Below are 23,423 nucleotides of genomic sequence, written 5' to 3'. Positions count from 1 at the left end.
ATTTGGAGAAAATTAAGATCTAGTCTTACACAGTTGTATATATAAAACGAGAGAGACATCAATTGTGTTTAGTAAGTGAACAAAAAAAATGAAAAGGAAAGCGGTGGAAAATGTTTGGAGCATAAATGTATTGCTTGAAATGAAATTAATCACTGTCTTGGGACCTGTGATTATGATCTAGAATAAAACCAACACGTACGACTAATAAAAAATTATAATATATTTTTTTCTAACTGAAATATAAGAAAAAAAATGACACTTATAAAAAAAATAATTAATATCATTTAATTTTGTTAGTCTGACTAAAAAAGTTAATTGGCTTTTTAAAGTACTCTTTACATTAATTACATAGGGAAAAAAAGAAAAAAGTTATTAAAAATAAAATTTAAATTAAATGAATGATATTTTGGAGATATAATATTAAATAAAAAAGACAGAGTTAAAATTTATTTATATTTTAGTTTAGATTGAATTACTTTGGTTAGATATGAAAAATATGGATAAGTATTATTTAGATATTATATTCAGTAATCGATCTTGCTAAGTTCTAATGCTTGATAGCATTGTACTGATGCGAAGATAATATCTATAGTTGCCTGGTTAGTACCAGTGTTTGAGTTATTGAGTGTACTTGTCGTGAAATCTGGTGAAAAAACAGACACAATTGCAAGATGGTTGATATGTTTGAATGCCGTTGAGTCCACTGAATCATTAATCTTGCTAGGTTCAAGTTCTTTTTCTTTATTTTTTATTTTGTATAGTTACCTATTCGGCATATACGTACAAACAAAAAATCTTACCAATTCGGTATTAGTTGTTGATTTTAATTTGTTGAGTTCATTCTTTTAAAATATATTTTTAATTCTTGTAATTTAATATTTTTTTCTTGCATTTTTTTAGTTTTAGTAATTTTAAATTATATTTATTTATTTTTCATCCTTTGAGCAGTCTAGATAATGAAGTTATTTAAACAACTTTAAAAATAAAAAAAATAATTTATAACGATTAAAAAACAAAATTATAAAAACGAAAAAAAAAAAATTGTAAGAACTAAAAGGACATATAAGCCTTTTTTTTTATAAGTTTAATTATTTGTTGATTTTTTTAAAAAAATGACCTAATTCGTAAAAACATAAAATCTCTTTTTTTTTTCACTAAACTTTGCCTACACACATCAAACCTTGATATGTTGAATCGATACATTAAAAAAAAATTAAGTGTTATTCAAATGTTTAAATATATTTAAAATGGTTATTCATCTATTTAAATATTTTTAAAATGATCATTTATTAGAATGTTATTTGAATGATAAAATTAAATATATTTAAATAATTAAAATATCATCTTAAATATTTTAAATAAGATGAATTATGAAAGTAATTTTTCTAAAAGAGAAAATATTATTTTCTGTAAATAAAGAAAGATTAAATACCATTTTGAATCTTTTAAATAAGATATAAAAAATTAAAATCATTTTTAAAAAATAAATAATTATTTTAAACAAAATAAATAAAATAAAAACCCTAAAATGATTATTTATTTAAATTTGAATATTCTTTTATGCTTACGAATCAAACACATTCTTACTTCTAAAAAAATATTTGTGAGATCGAAGATAAGTATTTTTCTATAAATTTAACTTGTTATTATCCACTAAACTACATTTATTAATTAGTTGTTAAATCCATTAATGAATAACAATTAAAAACACTGAAAGCAGAATCCAATTTCCAAGGCAGTACGTGGATGTTCAGAGTTAAGTAAGGTGCCTCAAAACGACAAAATAGGTTTACATCAGCTAACAGTTTTGTTTAAAAACCAAGAAACGGGCCGAGGAAGTAAAAGCGAGGAGCAAATTTGAAGGGTCAAAAAACGCTAATGCTTGGGTTGACTTGAAAAAAGTGAAAGAGAAAAGAAAAATTAAAAAAGGAAGGAGAAGAAAAAGGTAGGACATGTGAAAAAAATATAATCTTATTTAAGGGGATAAGTTTTCTTTTCAAAAACAAAATATAATTAATTATTCTTTACATAATATATTATTGTTAGCGTCAAAATATTTTTTTTATAAAATGTAAAACTTAAAATATTATCTTAATTATTATAATTATATAGATATAATTTTAGTAAAATAAAATATTCATAAATATATAATTTTACAACTTATATTTACTTTTTTTTTAAAATTATACTATATACTGTTTATCCTTACTGATAATAATAGAAGTAATAACTTTTTTTAAAATTAAATCTTGTCATTTACCAAAAGAAAATGAAAAAGGTGCAGTAGACGACTGAAGGGAGCGAATACTAGTTTCCAGAGACCGACAATTTTTTATGTGTAACCAAGTAACACTATGCGACTCCTGGGGAGAGAATGAATAGCATTTTCTGTTCTAGTGTTTGACGCCATCTCTGTTTATCACTCGCATGAACGGAATTCAACTGTTCACAATGTGTAGAAGAAGTCATGTCATTTTTGCAGAGGATGACGATGATGAACAGTGAGAACGCAGATGAAAAAATTGATGGACCACGTGTTTGTTTGGTTTCAGGCATAGAAAAATTAATGCTGACATCAAATTTTTATGTGTTTGAAAGAAGATTTTAAAATTAATTTTTGTTCTATGATTAATTTTAAATTAAAATAAATTTGAATAACTTCTATATTAGATTAGAAAATTTAAATTAAATTTTATTCATAGACTAATTTTTATAATAAAATCACAAACACGTTTTAAAATTAATTTTTTTAACACTTGTCCAAACAAGAAAATATAATTGTTATTCTCTTAGGTAGGATATTACATAAGTAACCCCTAGTCCACCCAGTATTGCACTTTTTGGGCGTTACAGTTGAATGATCTAAAGATTGCATTACAAAATACTCTTTCAATCTTCACATATTTCAGTGTGTTTGAAGGCATCTATCTACGCAACCGCACCAGCATCCATTGCTTCTTCTTGAAGGAAAGAATTAGAATCAAGTTTCAAACAAAGGAGTAATTTACACAAATTATGTGTCATTCTATCTTTCCCCAAATCCCCCTTCCCCCAACACACCGAATCAAAATTCAAGCGATTTGTCGGAACACAGAAGGAATTAATAGAAGATAATTCAAGCCAAGCAAACAAGAAAAACAACCCACAATATTATCAAATACGTAAAGAATCAACTTCTCATCACAACCTTGCAAAATACAAATAGCTACCAATACATTTCACCTTTACTTTATTCATTCATATTAGTAAAAAGTAAAAACCCATCATCCCTTACAATAAAAATCAGAAGGGGATAGAGCTATTACAGAACTAAACTACTTATACAGCCTTTTTTGAATCCTCACTCTAGAAAATTTAAACTTTATATAAAAAAAAAACAAAAAGCCAAAAAAAGAAACAAACGAAAAAAAATCAAAATTTTGGGTTTTCTAGGAACACAGCTGCCAAACCGGACTGAGAACTTTTGGGTTTCATCTCCGGTGGCTTCTGATTCTGAACCACGAGTTTTGACTTTGACTTTTCATCATCTTCACGGAAACTTCCACACGAAGTTGATAACACCACCAACTCTTTCGCAAGGTGCTCTTTCTCTTCTGTTTCCTCTTTCACCCCGCGCGAGCACGTGTAAGGGGAGAGCCATTTCGCGGTGACGTATTCGACTTTTCTCCACGGCGGAACGTGCATGCCCCTTTTCTTCAGACTCAGTTTCGCCGCCTCTGAAGCGATGGCCACGATACTCTGCAACCGCTCGCACGTGCCAACGAATACGTAAGGCAGCGTTTGGAGGATCGCTTTGTAGGTCTTGGTGGGTCGAGCTATCTCGAATTCTGATCTGAAGTCAACGTCAACCACCACCCGCTCCTTTCCCATTATCACATCAATGTATTCATATTCCCCTGTACAAATTAAAAAAAAAAAGATTAATTAATTCATCAACAAAACCCTAATTTGAACAACTTCTTGTGCGAATTTCCTAACAGAGAGAGAAAGTACCAGCTGGACAGAAAGTTGATTTTTCCCAGCGAGATTTGCATACGGAAGCGTCGTATCCGAGAGCTAACAACGCTTCAGTAACGATCTTTCTGCAACAATCGTCTTTGCGTTTGCACGTTGTTTTATTCTTCTCAATGATCTTTGTAGTGTCCGCTAGCAAATTCCTTTCACTGACACTCGCACATGTCACCAAATCCTATCCAATTTGACAAAAAAAATAAGAACGTATTATCATGTGGCAAAAGAAATTACAGAGCGATCTTTGATTGATAAAAAATTGAAAATACCTTGAGGATTTCTTGTGTTTCGCCGGAGAAAGAATAATTGGACTCGCCGAAAAGCGAGTGCGTTTCGGCGTCGGAGGCGTCGTCGAAGCTATTGTAGCGGCTGCGCGCGCACTTCACGGAAACAGAGTGCTTCTCGTGATTCTCTTCCATGAAATTCTGCACCATTTTCGCCAGACACACCGAGCTCGGCTCGAAATCAGCGGAGCCGTCTTTGGCGGAATGCGGCGGCTCCTCGGCGGGGTAGGCGATCTTCTCCGCCGCCGATGAGTTCCTGAGGACGCCGGAGAACTGGCGCTCGAAGAGGCGCTTCAGGCGCGACCTCACCGCCGGCTTCACCGGCTCAAGCCGAGTAGCCTCCTCCGGCACGGGCGAATCGATCGGCTGAATCTTCATTGTGAAAGGCATGACGATAACGATTCCAGAACAGAATTAGAGTCTCTCAATTCTCAAGTATCACCTCTCGGTCTTGTTCATCTCCGAAGCACGAGCTTAATTTTAAATTGCGAGTCAGAACAGGGAAAAATACTAGTATTTCTAAGCGAATTTAATCTCTGAAACTGAAACTCTGCAGAAGCTGCACGCGAAACTTTGCAGTAGTTGACTAGAAACCGCTAATTTTAGCTAAATGAAAAAGATACAAGAACGATAAATAATACTACTATATAGTAATAAATAAATGCTTTTCTGGTCTTTTTTTATTTTATTTTCAGATTATTTATGCAGCGATAAGCATAGAATAACTTGTAAACTCTGCTAAGTAAAATCGCTTTTGCTTAGGCTTTGGTTTCTACCAGATAAGAAGATTGGTGCTCTTAAACAAGCGATGGTTGTTGCTTGGGAAATCAAGATCAGCAGCGATTGCCGGAGCGTCCATAACCTCCGGCGGTGGTTTGAATTTTCCGATGAGTGGCGCGGCGGAGAAGGGAGATTGGAGATAGAGTAATGTTTGTTTTGTTTGTTTGCGGGTGGAGCGGTGAGTGAAGACAGGATAAGGAGCGGATCAGAAGGGATGGGGAGTTTATAAGCAACGAGGAGAGAAAGGTAGAGCTGCCACGTGTATGTCCACGTGGATTATAGTGGTGCTGGATTCCGAAAATGCCCTCCTGGTTTGCGATTGGTTGGCTCTGCCTTCGTGATCACGACGGTCATCCTTTTTTTGACTCTGATATGACAATAATGCCCTTTCCTTGTTGCGAAAGGATAAGCTTATTTAGCACGGAATGAGCTCCAGGAGGGAAATAAGCTCAAGGATGGCTTTGTCATGTGAATGGTTGTTAGAGTTCACGGATTGACTAAATTAACCCTTTGCACTACACCCTTGCTTGGTTTACATTTAAGCTATGTAAACAGATTCATCCTTAAATTTATATTCAAATTCATCTTAAAAAATATAAATTATTTTTAAATGTTTCAATTTAATAATCTCATAAATTTATAATAAATTTAATTTATCACACTTTTTATATATTAAAAAATTAAATTTATATTTTTCATCTTTCAATAATTAATTTAGTCATTGTACTTTTAAGAATAAATTTAACTATTTAGCTTCATGTTTATGAATCTTTTAGCCGTTACACGGAAAATGCCTTAAAGTGTAACTTGCCCCGATGACTTGCGTGATAAATCAATTATTAAAATACTATATTCTTATTTTATATGCGAAATAAAATAGTAGTAGTAAATTTCATTTATGTCGCATAGTTTTGTGATATTGTTTTTTTTAAAAAAAAAATAAAGACTTGATTATATTTAAAAAATTTAAATGAATAAAATAAAAGATAAACTTTACTTGACTAAAATAATAAAAAAAAATTATATAGAGTAAAACTTTATTTAAGCCAAGTTCATAATAATTTGTTATTGTGACTTGTGAGTGACATATAAACAAGATTATCCTACATTAAAAGAGGAAAGGAGCGTAAAAAATCTATCATTCTTTTGTTTATTTGCCCCTTCTCCGCATGTAGACCTTTCATCCTGCATCTATTTCATGAATTGACAGTCACTTCTACTAATTTTCTTCGTGTTTAATTTGTATACTCGTTGCTTTAACAAATTATCTTTCTTTACTCGTCGCCTTTGGCAACAGAGGAAGTATGGTAGGTTTTTCCCTATCGAGAGCAGCAAAAGCAACACACAAAAATGCAACTAAAAATTAATGGAAGTTGAAATTTGAAAATGTTATCATTCTGACTGAGTAAAATCTAAAATTGTATTTGAATTAGAAAACTATTTGTACTTTTAATTTTATACTGAACCAGTATATAATTTATTAATTTTAGATCAACTAATACATATACTAACGTTGCAAATTATAATATCTTTTTTACTATCATTTAACCACAACCTGACGTATACGTTAAATTTGTTAACTTTTATTTAATTATCTTAAAATTATATTAAAATAATTTCTAATTAATTAATTGTGTAAAAACTTTTATATTAATATGGTTATAATTAAAATGTTATACTTTTTATGAGGTAAATTTTATACACTATAAATTTTTTGGATAAATCATAATTTTCATCCTCTAATTTTACAAAGATTTTTGTTGCCTGTTAACATTGATCAATTAATTGCGATTAGCAAAGTTATTATGTAATCTCTAACCCTCAAACTAACACCTCATCTTTCTCTTCCTCACATATCCAAACCAGATAAAAATCCAAAATCAATAAAATGAAGGACTCCACACCAGCAACAACAACGAAAACTAGGTGACCTAAAAACCAAAACCGTGATTTTGTAAAATTAGGGGACTAATGTCTCAATAAAATCTAAGAAGACTCTTAAAATGTGATCTTTACTTATATAATATATCTTTATATTATTTTTAGTCAATGAAAGATTTTTTTTTTAATATATTGTGTCACACTAACATTTTATGTTTGATATGTAGATAACATGGTAAGTAATTGGTTTAATAAATTTATAATGAATTGGGATATTATCTTAAAATTAATTCAACTTCAAAAATTAATCCATCAGCACCTAACTTAACTCATCTTGTTTTTTTAATTTACTTCCATGAACTTAATTTTTAAAATTATACACATGCTCAGCCATGGAAAAATCTCCATTATGTGACTAAGGCATAGAACTGCAGTCACATTGTCTATGTATTTCAATAGTCTCATAGTTGGGCAACAGCTTTATCACTCATTCTACACAATCATACTGTGACATTTTGAACTAATTACGCCAGACTAGTGGAAAGTTTGGATCACGGGCCAAGTGGCCATCAATGAGTTTAGGGATAACAGGTGGTGAAAGTTGATTCAGTGAAACATAAAAGCAAAAGGGTATTGCAAAGAGCATCAATATTTCTTTCTCGCTTTTGTAATGAGTTTGACACTAGTTAGGACTTTAGGGAAAGAGTTGGATTGGGAGCCATTATGAAATGTTGGTGGTGGGTGCTGTTAGTCAAGTGCACCATCCGTCGGCTAGCATATGAGACCTGGTTATTGGTTATTTGGTTGGGCTATCAAATTAAATAGGAAATAACCGGGGGTGGATTTTTTTGTTTTTAAGGTCCTTTCTATATGGGTTCTAAGTACCCTTGTACCTAATTAATATAATCTTTTTAATTTGCTGATAAAAAAAAAAAAAAAAAGCATCCGTCTGCTAGCAACATATTCTACTACACCCGATTATGGTAGCTAGTTATGTAGTGCATTTTGGAAGACAAAGAAATCCTAAGATACACGAGGAATAGTCCTCATTCTTTTCCTAGACAATCTTTGATTTGATCACTCCTAAGCATCTCAGCACTATAGTCAAAACCGTGTCCTGCGTGTCCGTTTGTTTGGGTTTCTAAAACCCTGGTATGAATGTTAATATTCCTCATTTGGTTTCTTTCAATCAAATCAATCAAAGTCACTTTTATATTTAGTTTATGAAACTTGTCGAAGACTCTAGCTAAGAAATCAATAGTAAGAAGTCTTATATTGAATAAAAAATTGTTTAAGATTTACTGAAAATTGCAGTAATACTAACAATACATCAATAATATTTTTTTATAATTTTTTTTACTTTTAATTCATTATTACAATATACTCATTAATATTTATCATAATTTATTTATATTGGAAACTTTAAATAGATTGTAGTCGCTAACGTGCCTAATAAAATAAAGTGTCATATCACGTATATAAAATTATTGCCACGTTACTATTTTCATTATTACACTATAAATCAATTAACATATCTAATTTTGAATTTGAAAAAAATAATAGATTTTTTTTTGAAAAATTAAAAGGCTTATGTGGCACATTAAAAATTAAAATTTCAATTAAGTTTATATACTGAAAATTTCACAAGGGCTATTGTTCTCGGAGAATGATATTTAATTTACTTTATAATTTAATGGAAATAAATAGCTAGGTATCGTTTAACGAAAATATAAAATAAAGAAATGAAAGATTGTTTAAAAAGAGAGATAGGAACAAGGTAGAAAGTAGGGAAGGTTGGTAATAGATTACAAAATTAATTGTGAAATAGAACATTAAAATCTTAATATGTTGTTATGTTTTGTCCAAGTTTATCACCTAATAAATTTTGTAATTTCGTATAACAATTAAATGCCACTAACTTGTAGTTCTTTAATCAAAATAAACTTTACATTCTCAAAAACTATAATGTGTTTCATCAACAAACGTGGAAAGTTTACTGGATATTTTTAAATGTGAGTATGTTTCTTTTTTTCTTTTTTCAAAAGTTTTGAAAGAAAACACAACATCAATACGGACCTAACACATAGACTTGACATTGGAAAGATTGTAATCCAAACGCGTATAAATCAGACTTAAATGCAACACAATAAACGTTATGCTTTGTTTAGATGTGGGAATAAAGTAAGGCGTAAGCAAAGAGATAAACAGAAGAGGATAAAACAACTAGTTTTTACATTGTTTATTTTGAGAGAAAAGGAAAAAAAGGAAATAAAAGTTAAAAAATTTTCTCTGCTAATTTTGTCCAGTAAAAAAAGAAAAGGAACAAAATGCTATGTATATATAAAAACTTTTTAATTCTTATATAAAATAATACATAATGTAATAATTTATAATAAATAAAATTTAAAATATTTTCAATTTTATTATCGCTGGTAATTAATTATTAAAAATTTTAAAAATTATAAATACATTTATAATTTTATATAATCAATTTATAATTAACCGTTAACATTTTTTATGTTTAAATAAATACATATCAATAGCAAATACTAATTTTTATGGCAGTATATTAAATACTTTGTTTGTTATAATATTTTTAATAACTTTTGTGGGCTTCAATTAATTATAACTTTTGGGTTTGAAAAAATGGACTAATGTAGTGATCCATTGAATGATACTCAAATCCACTAAAATAATGATTAGATAATTATTAAATATATCTCCTTTTTCTATATTTTTTTTTTATTAATTTACCTAATCATCCCCTCTCCTTTTGCCCTCACACCTCTCGCAAATCTCACTTTAAAAATAGTGTAGAGTTTGTCCATTACCGTGTTATAATTACTAATTGGGATCTTATACCGCGAAATTAGATGAAATGAACTGATAAAATAAGAGTTATTTGTCACATGCTTTGAAAATTTAGAAAACCTTCAAGACTTTCAAAACCTTTTAAGAATAATAAGTTATTTGACATAGCTTACAAGTTATAGTCTCATCCAAGAGGAATAAATTTACAAAATGAGTAATCTTGATGTTTATAAAATTGCCAAAAGTTAAACCACTCTTTTATTGTGAGCATTCAAATTATTATTTATTGTATTCAAACCTAATAGTTGATTGTTTGTGATTACAGATCACTTTCAAACTTGAAATTTTGACATTGTTTATAAAAGTCGAAAATGTCACTATGCTATTTTATTGTGAACATTACCATTTGTTGTTTTAAAACTTTATAAATGATAGTTTACAATTACCTGGTTACTTGTGAGAAATTTTGTCTTTGTTTATATATTTCCCAAAAGTCAATATTTTTTAAAATTATCATTTATTGCATTTAAATTTAATAGATGATTGTATAGTGTTACCTGATTACTTTTTAAATTTTGATGTTGTTTATGAAAGATTCAAAAGTGAATATGTTGCGTGATTGTATTTCAACTTTATAAATTATGATTTATGTTTACTTAGTTACTTTCAAACATAAATTTTGACATTGTTTATAAAAGTTCCAATAATCAGTATGCTCTTTGATTGAGAGCATGACCATTTAATAAATGACAATATTCGATTACTTGATTAATTTCAAACTTAAACTTTTAACATTGTTTGTCCTAGAAATTAACATGCTCTTTTATTGTAAGCATTATCATTTATTGTATTCAAATTTGATAAAATGATAGTGTATGGTTATGTGGTTATTTTTAAACTTAAAATCTTGACGTTGTTTATGGAAGTCCAAAAGTTAATATAGGTTCTTTTATTGTGAGCATCACTTTATAACTAGTTTACAATTATTTGGTTACTTTCAAGTTGCAACCAAACAATACAGTGACTGCAAGAGCTCCTTTGTTTGCTAGAAAATCCAAGTAAGCATTCAACTGCTTCACAAAAAATATGAACAGAAGATATGCCGATACACTTTGCCAAACTATATTTTAATTAAGCTTCAACAATCGCAAGGCATTAGCCATTTAGGATGGAGGGGAATCGATTTTTCTATGAAAATTGGTAGGAAGATATGGAGCTAGAACACGAGAAAAGAGACTCGATTTATATGACTACTTACATATTCTTGGTTGGGAAAACAAAAAAGAAAATAGGGTATATGTTGAAATACTTTTTTTCTGTTCCTTCTAGTTTGATTCTATAAAAAATCATAAAAATAGTGTGAATATTATTATCTAAATAGAAATTTCAGAAAAAAAAAAAAAAAAACATCCAAGGAGAATTTTTTTCAATATCCACGTACCATGTTGTTCTTAGGTAGATATGAAAGTAACCCTTGGTGCGAATTGTAATGATAGAGGGGGGAGGAAGTCAAGCATTTTCATATGATTTACTTGATAACAGCACAAACCATTTGCACTTGATCACGCAATGGCATGGTGCTTCAGCATTCCTCATATATAATAACTTACATCAACACAACAAAGAAAGAGTGTTCAACACAGAAGTGCACTCGCAACCTATAAATAACCATCCTTCTTGTCTTGTTCCTCCGCTTCCTTGTTAGCAGCTTGAACAGACTTGAACCACAGAAAAGCCTGAATTAAACATTAAGACATAATCAACAAGCTACTATAACTAGTTCGAAAATGCTGAATTGATTTCATTAACTTCACTTTGAACTTCTCAATAATTACCGAGGAGGGAATGCCGGTGAAGACAAAGAAACCAAGCAAGGGAGCATAAAACACGCTGTCGGAGCTTAATACTCCGAAGACCGGCCTTTGGTTCACATATTCGAAAATGGAACCTATCTGTGGAAGCAAAAGATATATAAGTGACAAGTAAGGAAGCAATTATTAGCAATAAGATAAGATGTTGGTTAGTTACAGCGGCAATTGCAGTGATGGCAGAGGCAAGCAAATAAGCATAGAAGGGGATCTCAAATTCTTCTTCTTGTTGCGAATTGTTGCTGTTTTTGTTGTTGGGCTCATCCCGGACCCATGGCGGTGGTTCATCGGAGTCCGGTTTGGCCCACGAAGGGATTTTTTCGTCGGACTTGCTTGATTCAGCAGAGCCTTGAGTCACCGCAACCACAACTAACCTATGCGGTGTTTTCCTCTTTCTCTGATTCTTGTGAGGAACTCCAAAAAACGTTCTAGGGTGTGACGCGTGTTGATTTTGCGCCGCACCTGCACAAGACAATGTTAAGAAGCTGCTGCTGCAACCCCCACTCGCTGCCATGATATCTATTTTTTATTTATTTTTTTCCCTAACGCACAAATCTGCAGCACTTCATAGTTCAGGTTCAGCCAGTGAAATCTTATCCTACGTTTGGGCCCGTGTCGTTTAATGGGCCTTACTGGGCCGGTGACCTTAAAAAAAGAGGTGAAATTTATTTGAAATGCAAATTCCCACGCACACAAGAGTGACCGCGCGCGCGTTGTGATTGGGAAAATTTAAGATATCACTGTCATTTATTCACATCCATATCCACTCACTATTCCCTCCTCCTTCCTTTGCCTCTTTCGCTTTTGCTTTCTAGGTTTTTTTTTTTTTTTTCTTGCTCTTTCTCTGTGTCGATGGCGGGAAAAGGAGGGAAGGGGCTTGTGGCCGGAAAAACCACGGCAGCGAACAAGGACAAAGACAAGGATAAGAAAAGGCCTGTCTCTCGTTCATCCCGTGCTGGGATCCAGGTAATCCATCTTCCCTTTTTTTTCTCAGATTTTGTGTTCTTCGTTGTGAATTGCCCTAGTTTTCAACCGAAAGCATCGTGAATTGAACGAAATTTGACTAGGTTTCATGCCCCTTGTTATGAACTGAATGTAATTTGTGTTCCTGTAATGGTATTAGAAGTATGGTTACTGATGTCTGGTTCTAATCTAACCATAAAGCAATAAACTTTTGATGTTTTCATTATGAATTATCTACCGGTGATGGTAAATTGCTCGTAATTGTACCTGAAGATGTAAATTACTGTTTTTTTTTTTGTCAATTTCGTGAAGAAAATTAAAAGAAATAATTTTTTACCGAGGTCTGTTAGTTTAAGTGACAGGAGAGTCTCAAACCTGAGTCTTGTGAATGACAAAATAGGATTTGAAAGAATTTTGCCCTATACATGCCTGACTTGACTCGAATGATATTAAGCTTTTTGGAACAATCAAGATGTTTTTGTACTGTTGGTGTATAAGGCTGAGATCTTAGGTAAGGGTGTGCTTGGTTTACAGTTCCATCGAGCATAACTCACTTTTTCCCAATTCACTGAGTGTTGTTGCTTCTCCATTTTGCTCTTTGGAAAAAAGTGCAAATGAACGTTTGTTGCCTTTGAAATGGTAATCCAAACACACGTTAAACTGTTTAAACCTTTTCACTACTATGCCAACTCTAGTACTTTTGTTGAAATTCTTTGATGCATAGATTTGCTTTTGTTTTGTTGGATGTAGTTTCCTGTGGGTCGTATCCATAGGCAGTTGAAGCAAAGGGTGCAAGCAAATGGACGTGTGGGGGCGACTGCTGCTGTGTACTTGGCCTCCATTCTGGAATATCTGACTGCTGAGGTGCTGGAGCTGGCGGGGAATGCTAGCAAAGATCTGAAGGTGAAGAGGATCACACCAAGGCACTTGCAACTCGCTATCAGGGGAGACGAAGAGCTTGACACCCTCATCAAAGGGACCATTGCTGGTGGTGGTGTTATCCCTCACATTCACAAGTCCTTGATCAACAAAGCTGCCAAAGAATGAAAATCAAATGCCTCTTTGTTTCTCCTATTATGTGTTCCTTTATGTTTATGTAGTAGTTAGTGTAGTAGGCCTTCTTTACTGTTTATGAACAGATGTTAATGTTATTGTGTAAATGGTCATTCTATTGGCTTTTAACTTGCCTGTTGTGATACACCTGGGATTGTAATGCTGCTGGATTTTAAGAGTTCTTTGTTTTAGCTTTGGTGCTTGATTTAGTTGTTTTTACTGGCCATTTAGCTCACTGATATTGGCTTGTTTTATTTTAATTGATTTTTACAAAATGATAACTCTTATATTTAGTGAACTGGGAATATCAAAGTACGAATGTTCTTCGCACCAAGTCATGCCGAATGGTGAATAAGTTTTCTTATATTATAAGAGGTTTCAGTGCCATGTTTTGGTCACCAAGTGTAAGCCTGTTTATGGTTTGGTCCCTAATTTTGGCTGAACACTTCAAGAAAATGCTCAATGGATTTTTTTTTTTTAATTTTAGAGCTTTGCATAATTTTTCAAAACATGAACATTTTCATAGACCCTTAAGTTTGTAGATCTATTCCCATTCCTAAGTTTGCATAACTTTAACACTAGTTACCACACCATTAACAGTGGCGCCTGTATTTCTCCAAGCTCAATAGATCTACAAACTTAAAGAGCCAATAAGAGTGGGAATAGATCTACAAACTTAAGGGTCAATGGTCACAAAAAAGTTATATACTAAAATTGTTGTTATCTACAACCTCTAAGGATTGGTCTGCATCTCCTTTCACCTGGAATTAATTCTGCATCAATTTAAAAGTTTCTTCAATTTTAAAAGTAAACAAGTTTAGTTTATCTCTTATTTTTTAAAAATTAATATTAAAATTATCAATTTTTTTACCTATATTAAAATTTTACTTAATTTATCGCGGGGAACTTTTGTGTTTATCTTTCTTTTTGTAGACATTGGATAAGTGTGATTCTTAAGCAGTATCAACAAATTTAATATAAGAGGATGTATTAAATGTATATGTATATATTATATAACCCGAAGCCGACAGAAGAAAGAATTTAATACCCTAAGCAACTGCTAAGACCGGAATCTAGAGAACGAACAGTGTGTGAACATGCTACTCACACACTCTTTGTTCTCTTATATGTCCCTCTCTCACTTCTTCCCTTTAAAACAACCACCATTCCCTATTTGTCTCTCACTTGAAACTCATAACAATGTTCACAAATGGATGCAAATTGTTTTAGGCTGAACAAGAGCTCAGCACTATGTTCAACTCACTGGAACACCATCAAACGTAAACCAGAACATCCTTTGTGGCTGCAATGCTCAGAACGCCCTCAGACAAACATCACAGGAGAAACAAGAAAAACTAATGCCTACAAAGATAACTTGTTTAATCGTTTAGCAATACATCATCTTTCAAAAAGCGTTCAAGAAGCCACAGGTTCATAATAACCCTTTTTGTCACTTTTTGTTGTTGTTTATTTCCAAGGAGAAAACTTGTTATAGTTTTGATTCCTTAATTTGCAGGACTCGGTAACAATAAGAGTGGGTTTGAGAGCTTGGTTGAGGCAGCTACTGTGGCTAAACAGAAATTTGACCCTATTCAGCAGCAAGAGGTTATCATTCAAGCTCTTCACAAAGCATTCCCAAAGCCAATACTTTCATTGGTGAGTTCATTACTCATTATTAGTCATGGTATTAGAATTTTGATTTGAATGTTTTGACTTCTTGTGCTTTCTGTCTTGTCTTGACCACGACTTCTCAATTCTATTTTTTTTTCTAACGAGGAAAATTGTGATTGCATCTTAATTGTACCTTTATGTTTTCGAGATTAATAACCATGATTTGTTAAAATTATCCTCCTAATTACAGTAACTAGAAAAATTAATGATTAGCCAATAAAGGTTCATATGATGATAAGGAATGAATTCATATGCCCTGAGTTCAATTCTTATTTTCAATATGAGAATTAGAGATTCAACTCATCTAAGCTTTTAAATGCAATAAAAAAAAGCAAAAAATAGGATCATCAAACAAATATAGAAATTCCCATAATTAAGTTACAAAAGATACAATAAAAAATTTCCTTAATTTGCTCGGTAAAAGTTGCTCTTTTTTTCACACTGCTACCACCATCTAAACTCTCAAGGGAATATTTTGCCGTTTTCACCACTTTGTTCTTTGCTTGGTTAGTCGGGCCTTCCGAGGTAAACAATTGAAATTGTAGTTTTTTTTTTTTTTTTTTTCGGTCAACATTTGAGACATTAGTCATTACTTATAGTTTTGCATTGTTGGATGTTATTCTGCGTTGTAAGCTAAAAGAATCAACATTCGTGGACTCACGAGGGAGTTCAAAGTAAAGAGGCTGTGATTTTTTTTCCACACTTATTTCTCAAGTAGAAACTTGATTAAAAAGCCTATGAGGGGATCTTTAAATTTAATCGAAAGAAAAGAGAGAAATAGAAAAATGTATAAAGGAAGTATTGGAAAATGAGTGTAAAAAAAATGGTAGCTCCAAAATAAGAAAAAAAGTACTTATTTTTTTTCGGTTAAATTTAGTATATTATCTCTGTACGTACACTTTTAAGATATAAAGGATGAGAAAACTCGTATTGTTCTTCATTTTTTTTATCATAAAAAGTTCTGTATAGAGTGTGATTTTTTTTTTTTGGAAATAAAACCGGTTAACTATCCCTTCCGCAAGCCGGTAAGACTGGCAAGAGAGTCTAATTTAATTAATTGAACAAAATATATAAATTATTATAAATCTTTGAACATGTTTTTAATTTTTAAGGATAAAAAAAAATAAAGTACTAAAATTGAAATTTACAGTACCCATCAATTTTGTAATAAGTTTTTTTTAAAAAAAATTATATTAAAAATATGATTTTAGAAAAAAAATTGATACTACTAATTGATGTGTACAATCTGATTGTTTTATTTATCTTTTGATTTGCAGATTTTGATGACATGAGTTGTGAGATGATATTTGGACAGGAGCCTCCAGCATCAATTGATGATACAGCACTGAAGCAACCTTGTTATAAACTATGTAATTATTTCTATGCAAGATTGATCACATTTATTTATGACCATGTTATAATGAAGCCTAGTTGCTTTTATTTTGGTCTGCCAAGTGTCATGATGATATAAGAATTTTTAAAACTGACAAAACTAAATAATATAGCTTATTCCAGGAAGTGGAATGAAACTAATTAACACTGTATTCTCATATAATATGCAGGCAAGGCATATAAAAAGCATGGAACGGACTGCCTCACTAGTTAATGCAGAGAGTATGGAAGATAGAAGGATATATGGGTTCTAACAGAGAACACCATTTATTTTGTTGAAGAAAAAAGAACATCATTCTACGTACCAACCACTACAATTATTATTTGGCTTTTGTAAAAATTATTTTAAAAGTCATATTTATAGTAATTTCTACTTGGTTTATAGTATAAAAAACTTCATACTGAATATTACTAATAATGAAAATTAAACTCTTAATTATAAATATGAATTGTTAGGGACAACTACCTAAATGAATAACTCCCCCTTCCCTTCTCCAAAATGAAGATTGGATTCTGACTAGAAAACTCACACAAATTGGCAACCTGCTATAACGTTCAATTGTTTTTCAAAGTGGGAATTACACCTTTCCCCTTAGACTGGGTTCAACAATTTATTCAAACTGATAGTGATCATTAGAAATTTCTATAGTATGTACTAATTAGTTTAAGGCGAAATTTCTATAGTGTGTAATGACCTCATCAGTTTATCTATTTCTGATTTGTAAAGAAAATTGAATAGTTTCCTATTTTGGGAAGAAGTGGTTTAGCTCAAGATTTGTGGTAGGCATGGATGGAACAAGAATGTGTCTCCCACATTGTGTATGCTGCCAAAGCTCAGATTCATCAGCCATAGTTTCTCTCATTAAGAAAACAACCAAGTGCTCCAACGCACTTCGAACCAATCATTTGCAACTGGATTTCCATCATTTTTCTATGAAAGTTCTTTCTTTTACGTTTTCAATTATATAAAACCAGACGTGGCCAGCAGCCTGTTCAGTTTTTCTTTTGTCCTTTCCCTAGCTACCATCTAATATTAGAGCAAAATTTTTTTGTGTTGCAAAAATATTTTTTAATTTAAATCAAATATAAATTGAAAGAAAAAATATTTAATTATTATTATAATAATAATAATAATAATAATAATAATAATAATAATAATAATAATTGCATACTGTTATTATTAAGAATTTCGAATTCAAGTCTTAAATATATAATTATATTAAATATTTGAATAAAATTGCCCTTAGCAGAAAATATTTATGGTAAAGAAAAAATTTGTTATTAATAATAATCCTAGAAGGTTGGAGCTCTTGTGAAGGATACGAGTGGTGTAAATCAATGATTACTGTATTGTGTAGAGTATTTCAAAATGCTTTAGTCCCCCCACATTATTTGGTTTTGCCCATTTTCAGGTCTTTTTATATATATATATATTTTTAAAGCTTTCAATCAATCAAGTAGTAGGCATGAGCTCGTGTACATGAGATTGGGCATACTAGGCTTAATTGGGTTTAGATTTTTTTTTTTCACTTTAATTAATTTTAAAATTGAGCTTATTTTAATTTTTTAATTAAGTGGTTATTTTAATTATACCCTTATTTGAAAAATTGTTTAACTTTACTTTAACTATGTTTTTCGAAATCACTCTCCAGTCTCTTCTTCATCTCATTCTCTAGGAATTTCTGAGAACATGTATGACTCATAGCTAGGAGCTTGCAAGTTTTGTTAATTAACCTTTATTTGGAAGAATCTCTTTTAATTTATACCCTTATTTGAAAAATCATTTAATTTTTATTTAATTATGATTTTCAAAATCCCTCTCTCATTCTCTAAAATTTTGAAAACATGTTTGACTACTTGTATATTAGAACGTCGAATATTAATATCAATTAGTGAATTATCTCTTTAGTTTGTAGATATCTTACATCAAAGTTATCCTAAACTGCTTAATGTCTTGGGTATGGTTCAAGAGCATACTGGATATACTTAGATAATGAATACTTATAAGCCTTCAAAGAGATCATTCATCCGCTTGATAGTCCTTTCACATGACCTTTACTTGAAAGAATTTATTATATATATATTTTTTAGGACTTGTAGGAGGTTATGGCCCCTGCGAGACCCCCTTTCCTCCGCTCAAGCTTAGTTACTCGTAATCTTCAACTAGAAACTACAATAATAAATATAATACCTCATTTTGATGTATCGTCTGTTTTACCTATAACTTCTCTTATTTTCTATTCAACCTCCCCCTCCTTTTCTCCGTCTTCTATTTCATGTCTTATCCCAAACAATAAAAAACAATGCTTGTCTTTCTACTAGCTATATATAAGATTAAATTAAAGAGATAAGACTTTATGAACTAGTTTCTAATAAATACAATATGAGATGCATTTTTTATATATGAAAGTTAATGAAGCAAGGAAATTTTTGTAAAGAAAATTAAACAAATTTATCATGATCACTCACTAATATATTTATTTTTTAGTTGGTAGTTTATACATAACTTTTCATACCATAAATTAAACTAAAATCTTATTTACTTATACTTTTCCATTACAAGAAAAGATTATAAAAAAATAAAAAACAAATATTAACTAATGTTATTCACACATACTGGTTAAGAAACTAAAAAGGAAAATATTTTTACTCTATCACCTCCGGTTTATTATAAGGAAAAAACAGAGGTAGTATTTTGAATTACTTATATGATTAATTCATATATATGAATATTGCTTTATAAAAGAAACATGAAAATTGATAGTTAAAAATAATTGAAAAGTATTTCCTTTTTCTTTATTTTAAGAAGGAAGGATGAAATTCAAAGAAAAAAATTATTGTTAAACAAATATTTATTATAAACACAAGCGGCCAAATCCAAATTACAAGTCATCATTCAATTTATTATAAATACAAAGGCCAAATCCAAAAAATTACAACGCCACACAAAAATTTCTTGAACTAAGACTAACATGATAGAATGCTCGTTCTCACACTACTTAATTGACTGAATTCAGGATCAACATCAGAACTCCAATAAGGAATAATTCCTCTAGACTTGCTACGAGGTATACAATTTTTTTTTTATAAAAGATAATTATGATTGAATATCTTTTACTTTACTATTTTTATTAAATAGAAATAGACACAACTACTAAAATAAAATATAATATACCTACTCCATCATAGTGTTCATCCTCGTTTTTTTTCATTGGTATTGCTCTAATGATATATGATTTTAATTAGAGGATTCAATTTATGATACGATACAATTAATCAATTCAAAATTTTAATAATATCACATAATTAAAATTAATATCTTTAAAATCATGAAAAATATTATTTTAAAATAATTAAAAATTATATATTTTTAATAAAAATACATTATTTCAACAAATTTAAAACAAATTTTAATTTTCATAATAAATGCATTTGAAAATTACTACATATTAATGTTATATCAATAATAAATTAAATAAATCGACAAATTTTAATAATTATACAATATTGTATATTCATATTTATTATTTTTAGATTATTTTTGAATTCATATTTTTCATATAAGAAAAATAGACTTGATTATAAAAAATAAATGTTTTGATCATGTTTTCTTTCTCTTTACTTCATGTTGACTGTGTGAGTAAAAAATTATATAAGTGTGAAGTTTATTTACACCATTCTCATGATTTTTTTTCCTAGAACCATTTTTATGACTTTATACTATAAAACTATACTAATAACATTAATGATCTTAAAGTTAAGTTAATTATTTTATATATTTCTATTTTTTTTCTTATTTAAATACTAATAAATATGAAATATATAATTTATAAGGAAATATTTGATAAGTTACTTCAATAAACTATAATATTCAATATATTTTATTTTATAATAATAATTTGATGAAAATTTTTAATATGCTTAATTTAAAAAAATACACATAATACTTAAACATGTCATTTTCAATGAATTATTTACAATAAATTATCAACTGAGAATAATTTTATTTTTTAAATATTTATAACACATGAGTTTAATAAATTTCAATTCAAATATATATATATATATATATATATATATATATATATATATATATATATATATATAATATGTTTTACATTTCTTATATTACATAGTTGTTAATACTTGTAGAAATAATAAATCATGATAAATTTCTATAAGCTTAAATATATTTGAAGATAATATTTGTTCAATTAAAAATATAATTTAATCCTTTTACTCAATTGTAATTGTAATGCAATTATATTTAATATATATATATATATATATATATATATATATATATATATATTAAATAATACTAAATGCAAATAATATAAGTACAAATTTAAAAATTTATAATTTTATGGCATAACAACAATAAAAAGTAGATATAAACAACAAGACAATCCTTGCTCCCTGCACCCATAAATACAAACACAATCCTATGCAAGTAGAGCATGCCAACAAACTGTGCGTGCGTAGGGACCTGGGTTTTGTTTAATTCAACTCACCCTAACTTCCATCTCAGCAAAGGACATGTTTATAAACTTCTATAAAAAAATATAATTTTTCATAAAAAGAAAAATATAATTTTAAATAATAACAATAACATATATTTTTAGATTGTATTCGACAACATAAAATTCAATCCAATATTAGCATAAAATCCAATCATTTCATGCTTTGGTATGTTATATATATATATATATATATATATATATATATAATGACTCACGTTCCATTTTTATCTATTTTAAGTTCTTTTTTTTTTTAAAACACTCCCGAGTCACTAGTCTAATATAACTAGTTGGAAATGGTGATTTTCTGCCAACAATTTATATCATAGATGCATGTGATAGGTCTATAACTACACATGTAAAAAGGTGATGAAAATCTGATTTATCACTGGAGAAAGTTGTTCTGTGATGTAATCTTGTGAATGTCTATGTTCTTGTTATACATTTAGTAACTTGATGTAGTAAAGTAGTGTGTAGGACCACAAGGAATCTTCAATGGTAAATTTACTGCCTTTTGTCTATAAGATATAGAAATACAAAGTAAGGACAACCTTGTTGTGTCTTTTGTAAGGTTGTAAATGACTTTTCTTGTATGTTTTGAAATTTGTTTGTAATACAGTTGTGTATGTTGGATCACAGCTTTGTAGATGCATTGTAAGTTGGGTGATATAGTCCTCCTCTTTGCTCAGTTTGCAGCTTTTTTTTTTTTAAGAAAATAAATTTATATTAAATAATTGAGAATAAGAGAGTTAATATAAGGTGGGCTATAATAAAAAAACTTAATTTGCAGTTATATACTCCTTCTTTTCTTTTCAAGTATATAAGTGAGTGGATGTAGAAGTTTGTCCTATGCTAGTCATGTGTACAAACAAAGTGAAGAAATAAGATTTTATGAATTAAGGAATAAATTATGAAAAACATTGTGTTAAGGTTTAAATTTGTGAACTTTAATTTAAAAGTATAAAAAATTTGTGGCATTAACAATATTTAAAAATAAAAAAATATAAACAATAAAATATGATATGCATGTTTGATATAAAGAAGTTAATGAAGCAAAAATAGACTACAGATTCTTATTCTTAAGAATAAACATACGTACTTGGAAATATATTTATAACTATTATAACAATAATGATCTTGTACATATTTCTTAGATGATTTTGTTCTTTAATTAATTTTAAAAACTACCTCTAAATCAGAGTTGGAAATTTATTTATAACTATTATAACAATAATTATCTTGTACATATTTCTTAGATGATTTTGTTGTTTAATTAATTTTAAAAACTACCTCTAAATCAGACTGTTATTATAATATATAACTCATCGACCATGACAGTTATTTACATCTTTTAATCAAAAAATAAAAAATAAAAGATATTGTTAGTTTTTTTAGATAAAAAATATTGTTAGTTAAGGCATGAAGTGGCTAAACTAGTAATTCATGATGACAATTTCAGTATAAAATTCTGGTAACTAAGCAAGGGAGGGACACACCCTTCCCCTGGAAATGTTTTCATCAAGACTTGACCTCTTGACTTATAACTTAGATACCTCATCTATATCCACTGCCACACTCAAGTTAAACGAGAGTGACTTTGATTTTGGGGGACGTTGGAATAGGAAGTAAAATATAATTGACTAGTAACAGCATGGTGATATCCACCTGGCTTGGATAGTGGATATCAATTTCTTGCATCAGAGTGATGTAATTAGCATATTCATAGTCTATTGAGCAATCCAGTCTGAGAAATTAGACACGTGGCATGGAGCTTGCAAAGTGGGGGTATCTGCTTGCAGTGCATAGAGAATACTATCTAATAATACAATAACAGTATATTGCCTCCAATTTGTTGTTGGTCATGATGAAAATAGCAATCATGGAGTAATCCATGCAGTCAATAAAAGCGAAAGAAACATTGGAAAATGTATTTTTTTTTTAGATTTTGGGTTTTTTTCGATAATGTTGGATTAACAACAGTCATAATTAAAAGGATTAGTTTAAGTGGTAGTTTAAAATAGAACACGTAACCATACGATGAATGGTAGCATGAATGAAGCTTAGAAGTGATATTTATAAAGAAAAGCAAACAACAAATTTAATATGACCACTCACTCGTATATTATTTTTTAGTTGGTAGCTTATAGATAACTTTTGATACCATAAATTAAACTAAAATCTTGTTTAGT

General features: G+C 29.8%; 4 protein-coding genes across 6 annotated transcripts; 2 read left to right on the top strand and 2 right to left on the bottom strand.

Moving 5' to 3' along the window:
- Positions 1-3,202: 3,202 nt before the first annotated feature.
- LOC100796711 (uncharacterized) lies at positions 3,203-5,283 on the bottom strand. 2 transcript variants are annotated; one of them, XM_006604413.4, is made up of 4 exons: positions 5,072-5,283; positions 4,281-4,901; positions 3,994-4,189; positions 3,203-3,896 (listed from the first exon to the last, which is right to left on the bottom strand). In XM_006604413.4, the coding sequence occupies exons 2-4, from the start codon at positions 4,683-4,685 to the stop codon at positions 3,412-3,414; spliced, it is 1,086 nt and encodes a 361-aa protein (XP_006604476.1). In that variant the 5' UTR covers positions 4,686-4,901; positions 5,072-5,283; the 3' UTR covers positions 3,203-3,411. The 2 variants fall into 2 exon arrangements, with proteins under 2 accessions (XP_006604476.1, XP_003554275.1); XM_003554227.5 differs by having other exon boundaries at positions 4,281-4,768.
- A 5,843-nt stretch (positions 5,284-11,126) lies between these two features.
- Positions 11,127-12,210, bottom strand: LOC100306066 (uncharacterized). 2 transcript variants are annotated; one of them, NM_001250078.2, is made up of 3 exons: positions 11,796-12,204; positions 11,603-11,719; positions 11,127-11,503 (listed from the first exon to the last, which is right to left on the bottom strand). In NM_001250078.2, exons 1-3 carry the CDS (start codon positions 12,147-12,149, stop codon positions 11,426-11,428), a joined length of 549 nt encoding a protein of 182 aa, NP_001237007.2. In that variant the 5' UTR covers positions 12,150-12,204; the 3' UTR covers positions 11,127-11,425. The 2 variants fall into 2 exon arrangements, with proteins under 2 accessions (NP_001237007.2, XP_006603635.1); XM_006603572.4 differs by having other exon boundaries at positions 11,272-11,719; positions 11,796-12,210.
- A 212-nt stretch (positions 12,211-12,422) lies between these two features.
- LOC100796183 (histone H2A variant 1) lies at positions 12,423-13,842 on the top strand. The gene is made up of 2 exons (XM_003554226.4): positions 12,423-12,601; positions 13,349-13,842. Exons 1-2 carry the CDS (start codon positions 12,488-12,490, stop codon positions 13,643-13,645), a joined length of 411 nt encoding a protein of 136 aa, XP_003554274.1. The 5' UTR covers positions 12,423-12,487; the 3' UTR covers positions 13,646-13,842.
- An 882-nt stretch (positions 13,843-14,724) lies between these two features.
- LOC102668346 (beta-carotene isomerase D27, chloroplastic) lies at positions 14,725-17,069 on the top strand. Its single transcript, XM_006604411.4, has 4 exons — positions 14,725-15,081; positions 15,168-15,307; positions 16,600-16,692; positions 16,885-17,069. The coding sequence occupies exons 1-3, from the start codon at positions 14,862-14,864 to the stop codon at positions 16,612-16,614; spliced, it is 375 nt and encodes a 124-aa protein (XP_006604474.1). The 5' UTR covers positions 14,725-14,861; the 3' UTR covers positions 16,615-16,692; positions 16,885-17,069.
- The last annotated feature ends 6,354 nt before the right edge of the window (positions 17,070-23,423 follow it).

Source organism: Glycine max, chromosome 19 (assembly GCF_000004515.6).
Source record: "Glycine max cultivar Williams 82 chromosome 19, Glycine_max_v4.0, whole genome shotgun sequence".
NCBI classification, from domain to species: Eukaryota; Viridiplantae; Streptophyta; class Magnoliopsida; order Fabales; family Fabaceae; genus Glycine; species Glycine max.
This window is presented reverse-complemented; position numbering and strand designations above follow the sequence as displayed.

Coding starts and splice junctions, on each gene's coding strand:
- LOC100796711 (XM_006604413.4), bottom strand. CDS start 4,685: ATGCCTTTCACAATGAAGATTCAGCCGATCGATTCGCCCGTGCCGGAG. Junction 4,190..4,280: donor AAACACAAGAAATCCTCAAG/GTATTTTCAATT, acceptor CAAATTGGATAG/GATTTGGTGACATGTGCGAG. Junction 3,897..3,993: donor ATCAACTTTCTGTCCAGCTG/GTACTTTCTCTC, acceptor TAATTTGTACAG/GGGAATATGAATACATTGAT.
- LOC100306066 (XM_006603572.4), bottom strand. CDS start 12,149: ATGGCAGCGAGTGGGGGTTGCAGCAGCAGCTTCTTAACATTGTCTTGT. Junction 11,720..11,795: donor CCATCACTGCAATTGCCGCT/GTAACTAACCAA, acceptor TTGCTTCCACAG/ATAGGTTCCATTTTCGAATA.
- LOC100796183 (XM_003554226.4), top strand. CDS start 12,488: ATGGCGGGAAAAGGAGGGAAGGGGCTTGTGGCCGGAAAAACCACGGCA. Junction 12,602..13,348: donor CATCCCGTGCTGGGATCCAG/GTAATCCATCTT, acceptor TGTTGGATGTAG/TTTCCTGTGGGTCGTATCCA.
- LOC102668346 (XM_006604411.4), top strand. CDS start 14,862: ATGGATGCAAATTGTTTTAGGCTGAACAAGAGCTCAGCACTATGTTCA. Junction 15,082..15,167: donor AAGCGTTCAAGAAGCCACAG/GTTCATAATAAC, acceptor CTTAATTTGCAG/GACTCGGTAACAATAAGAGT.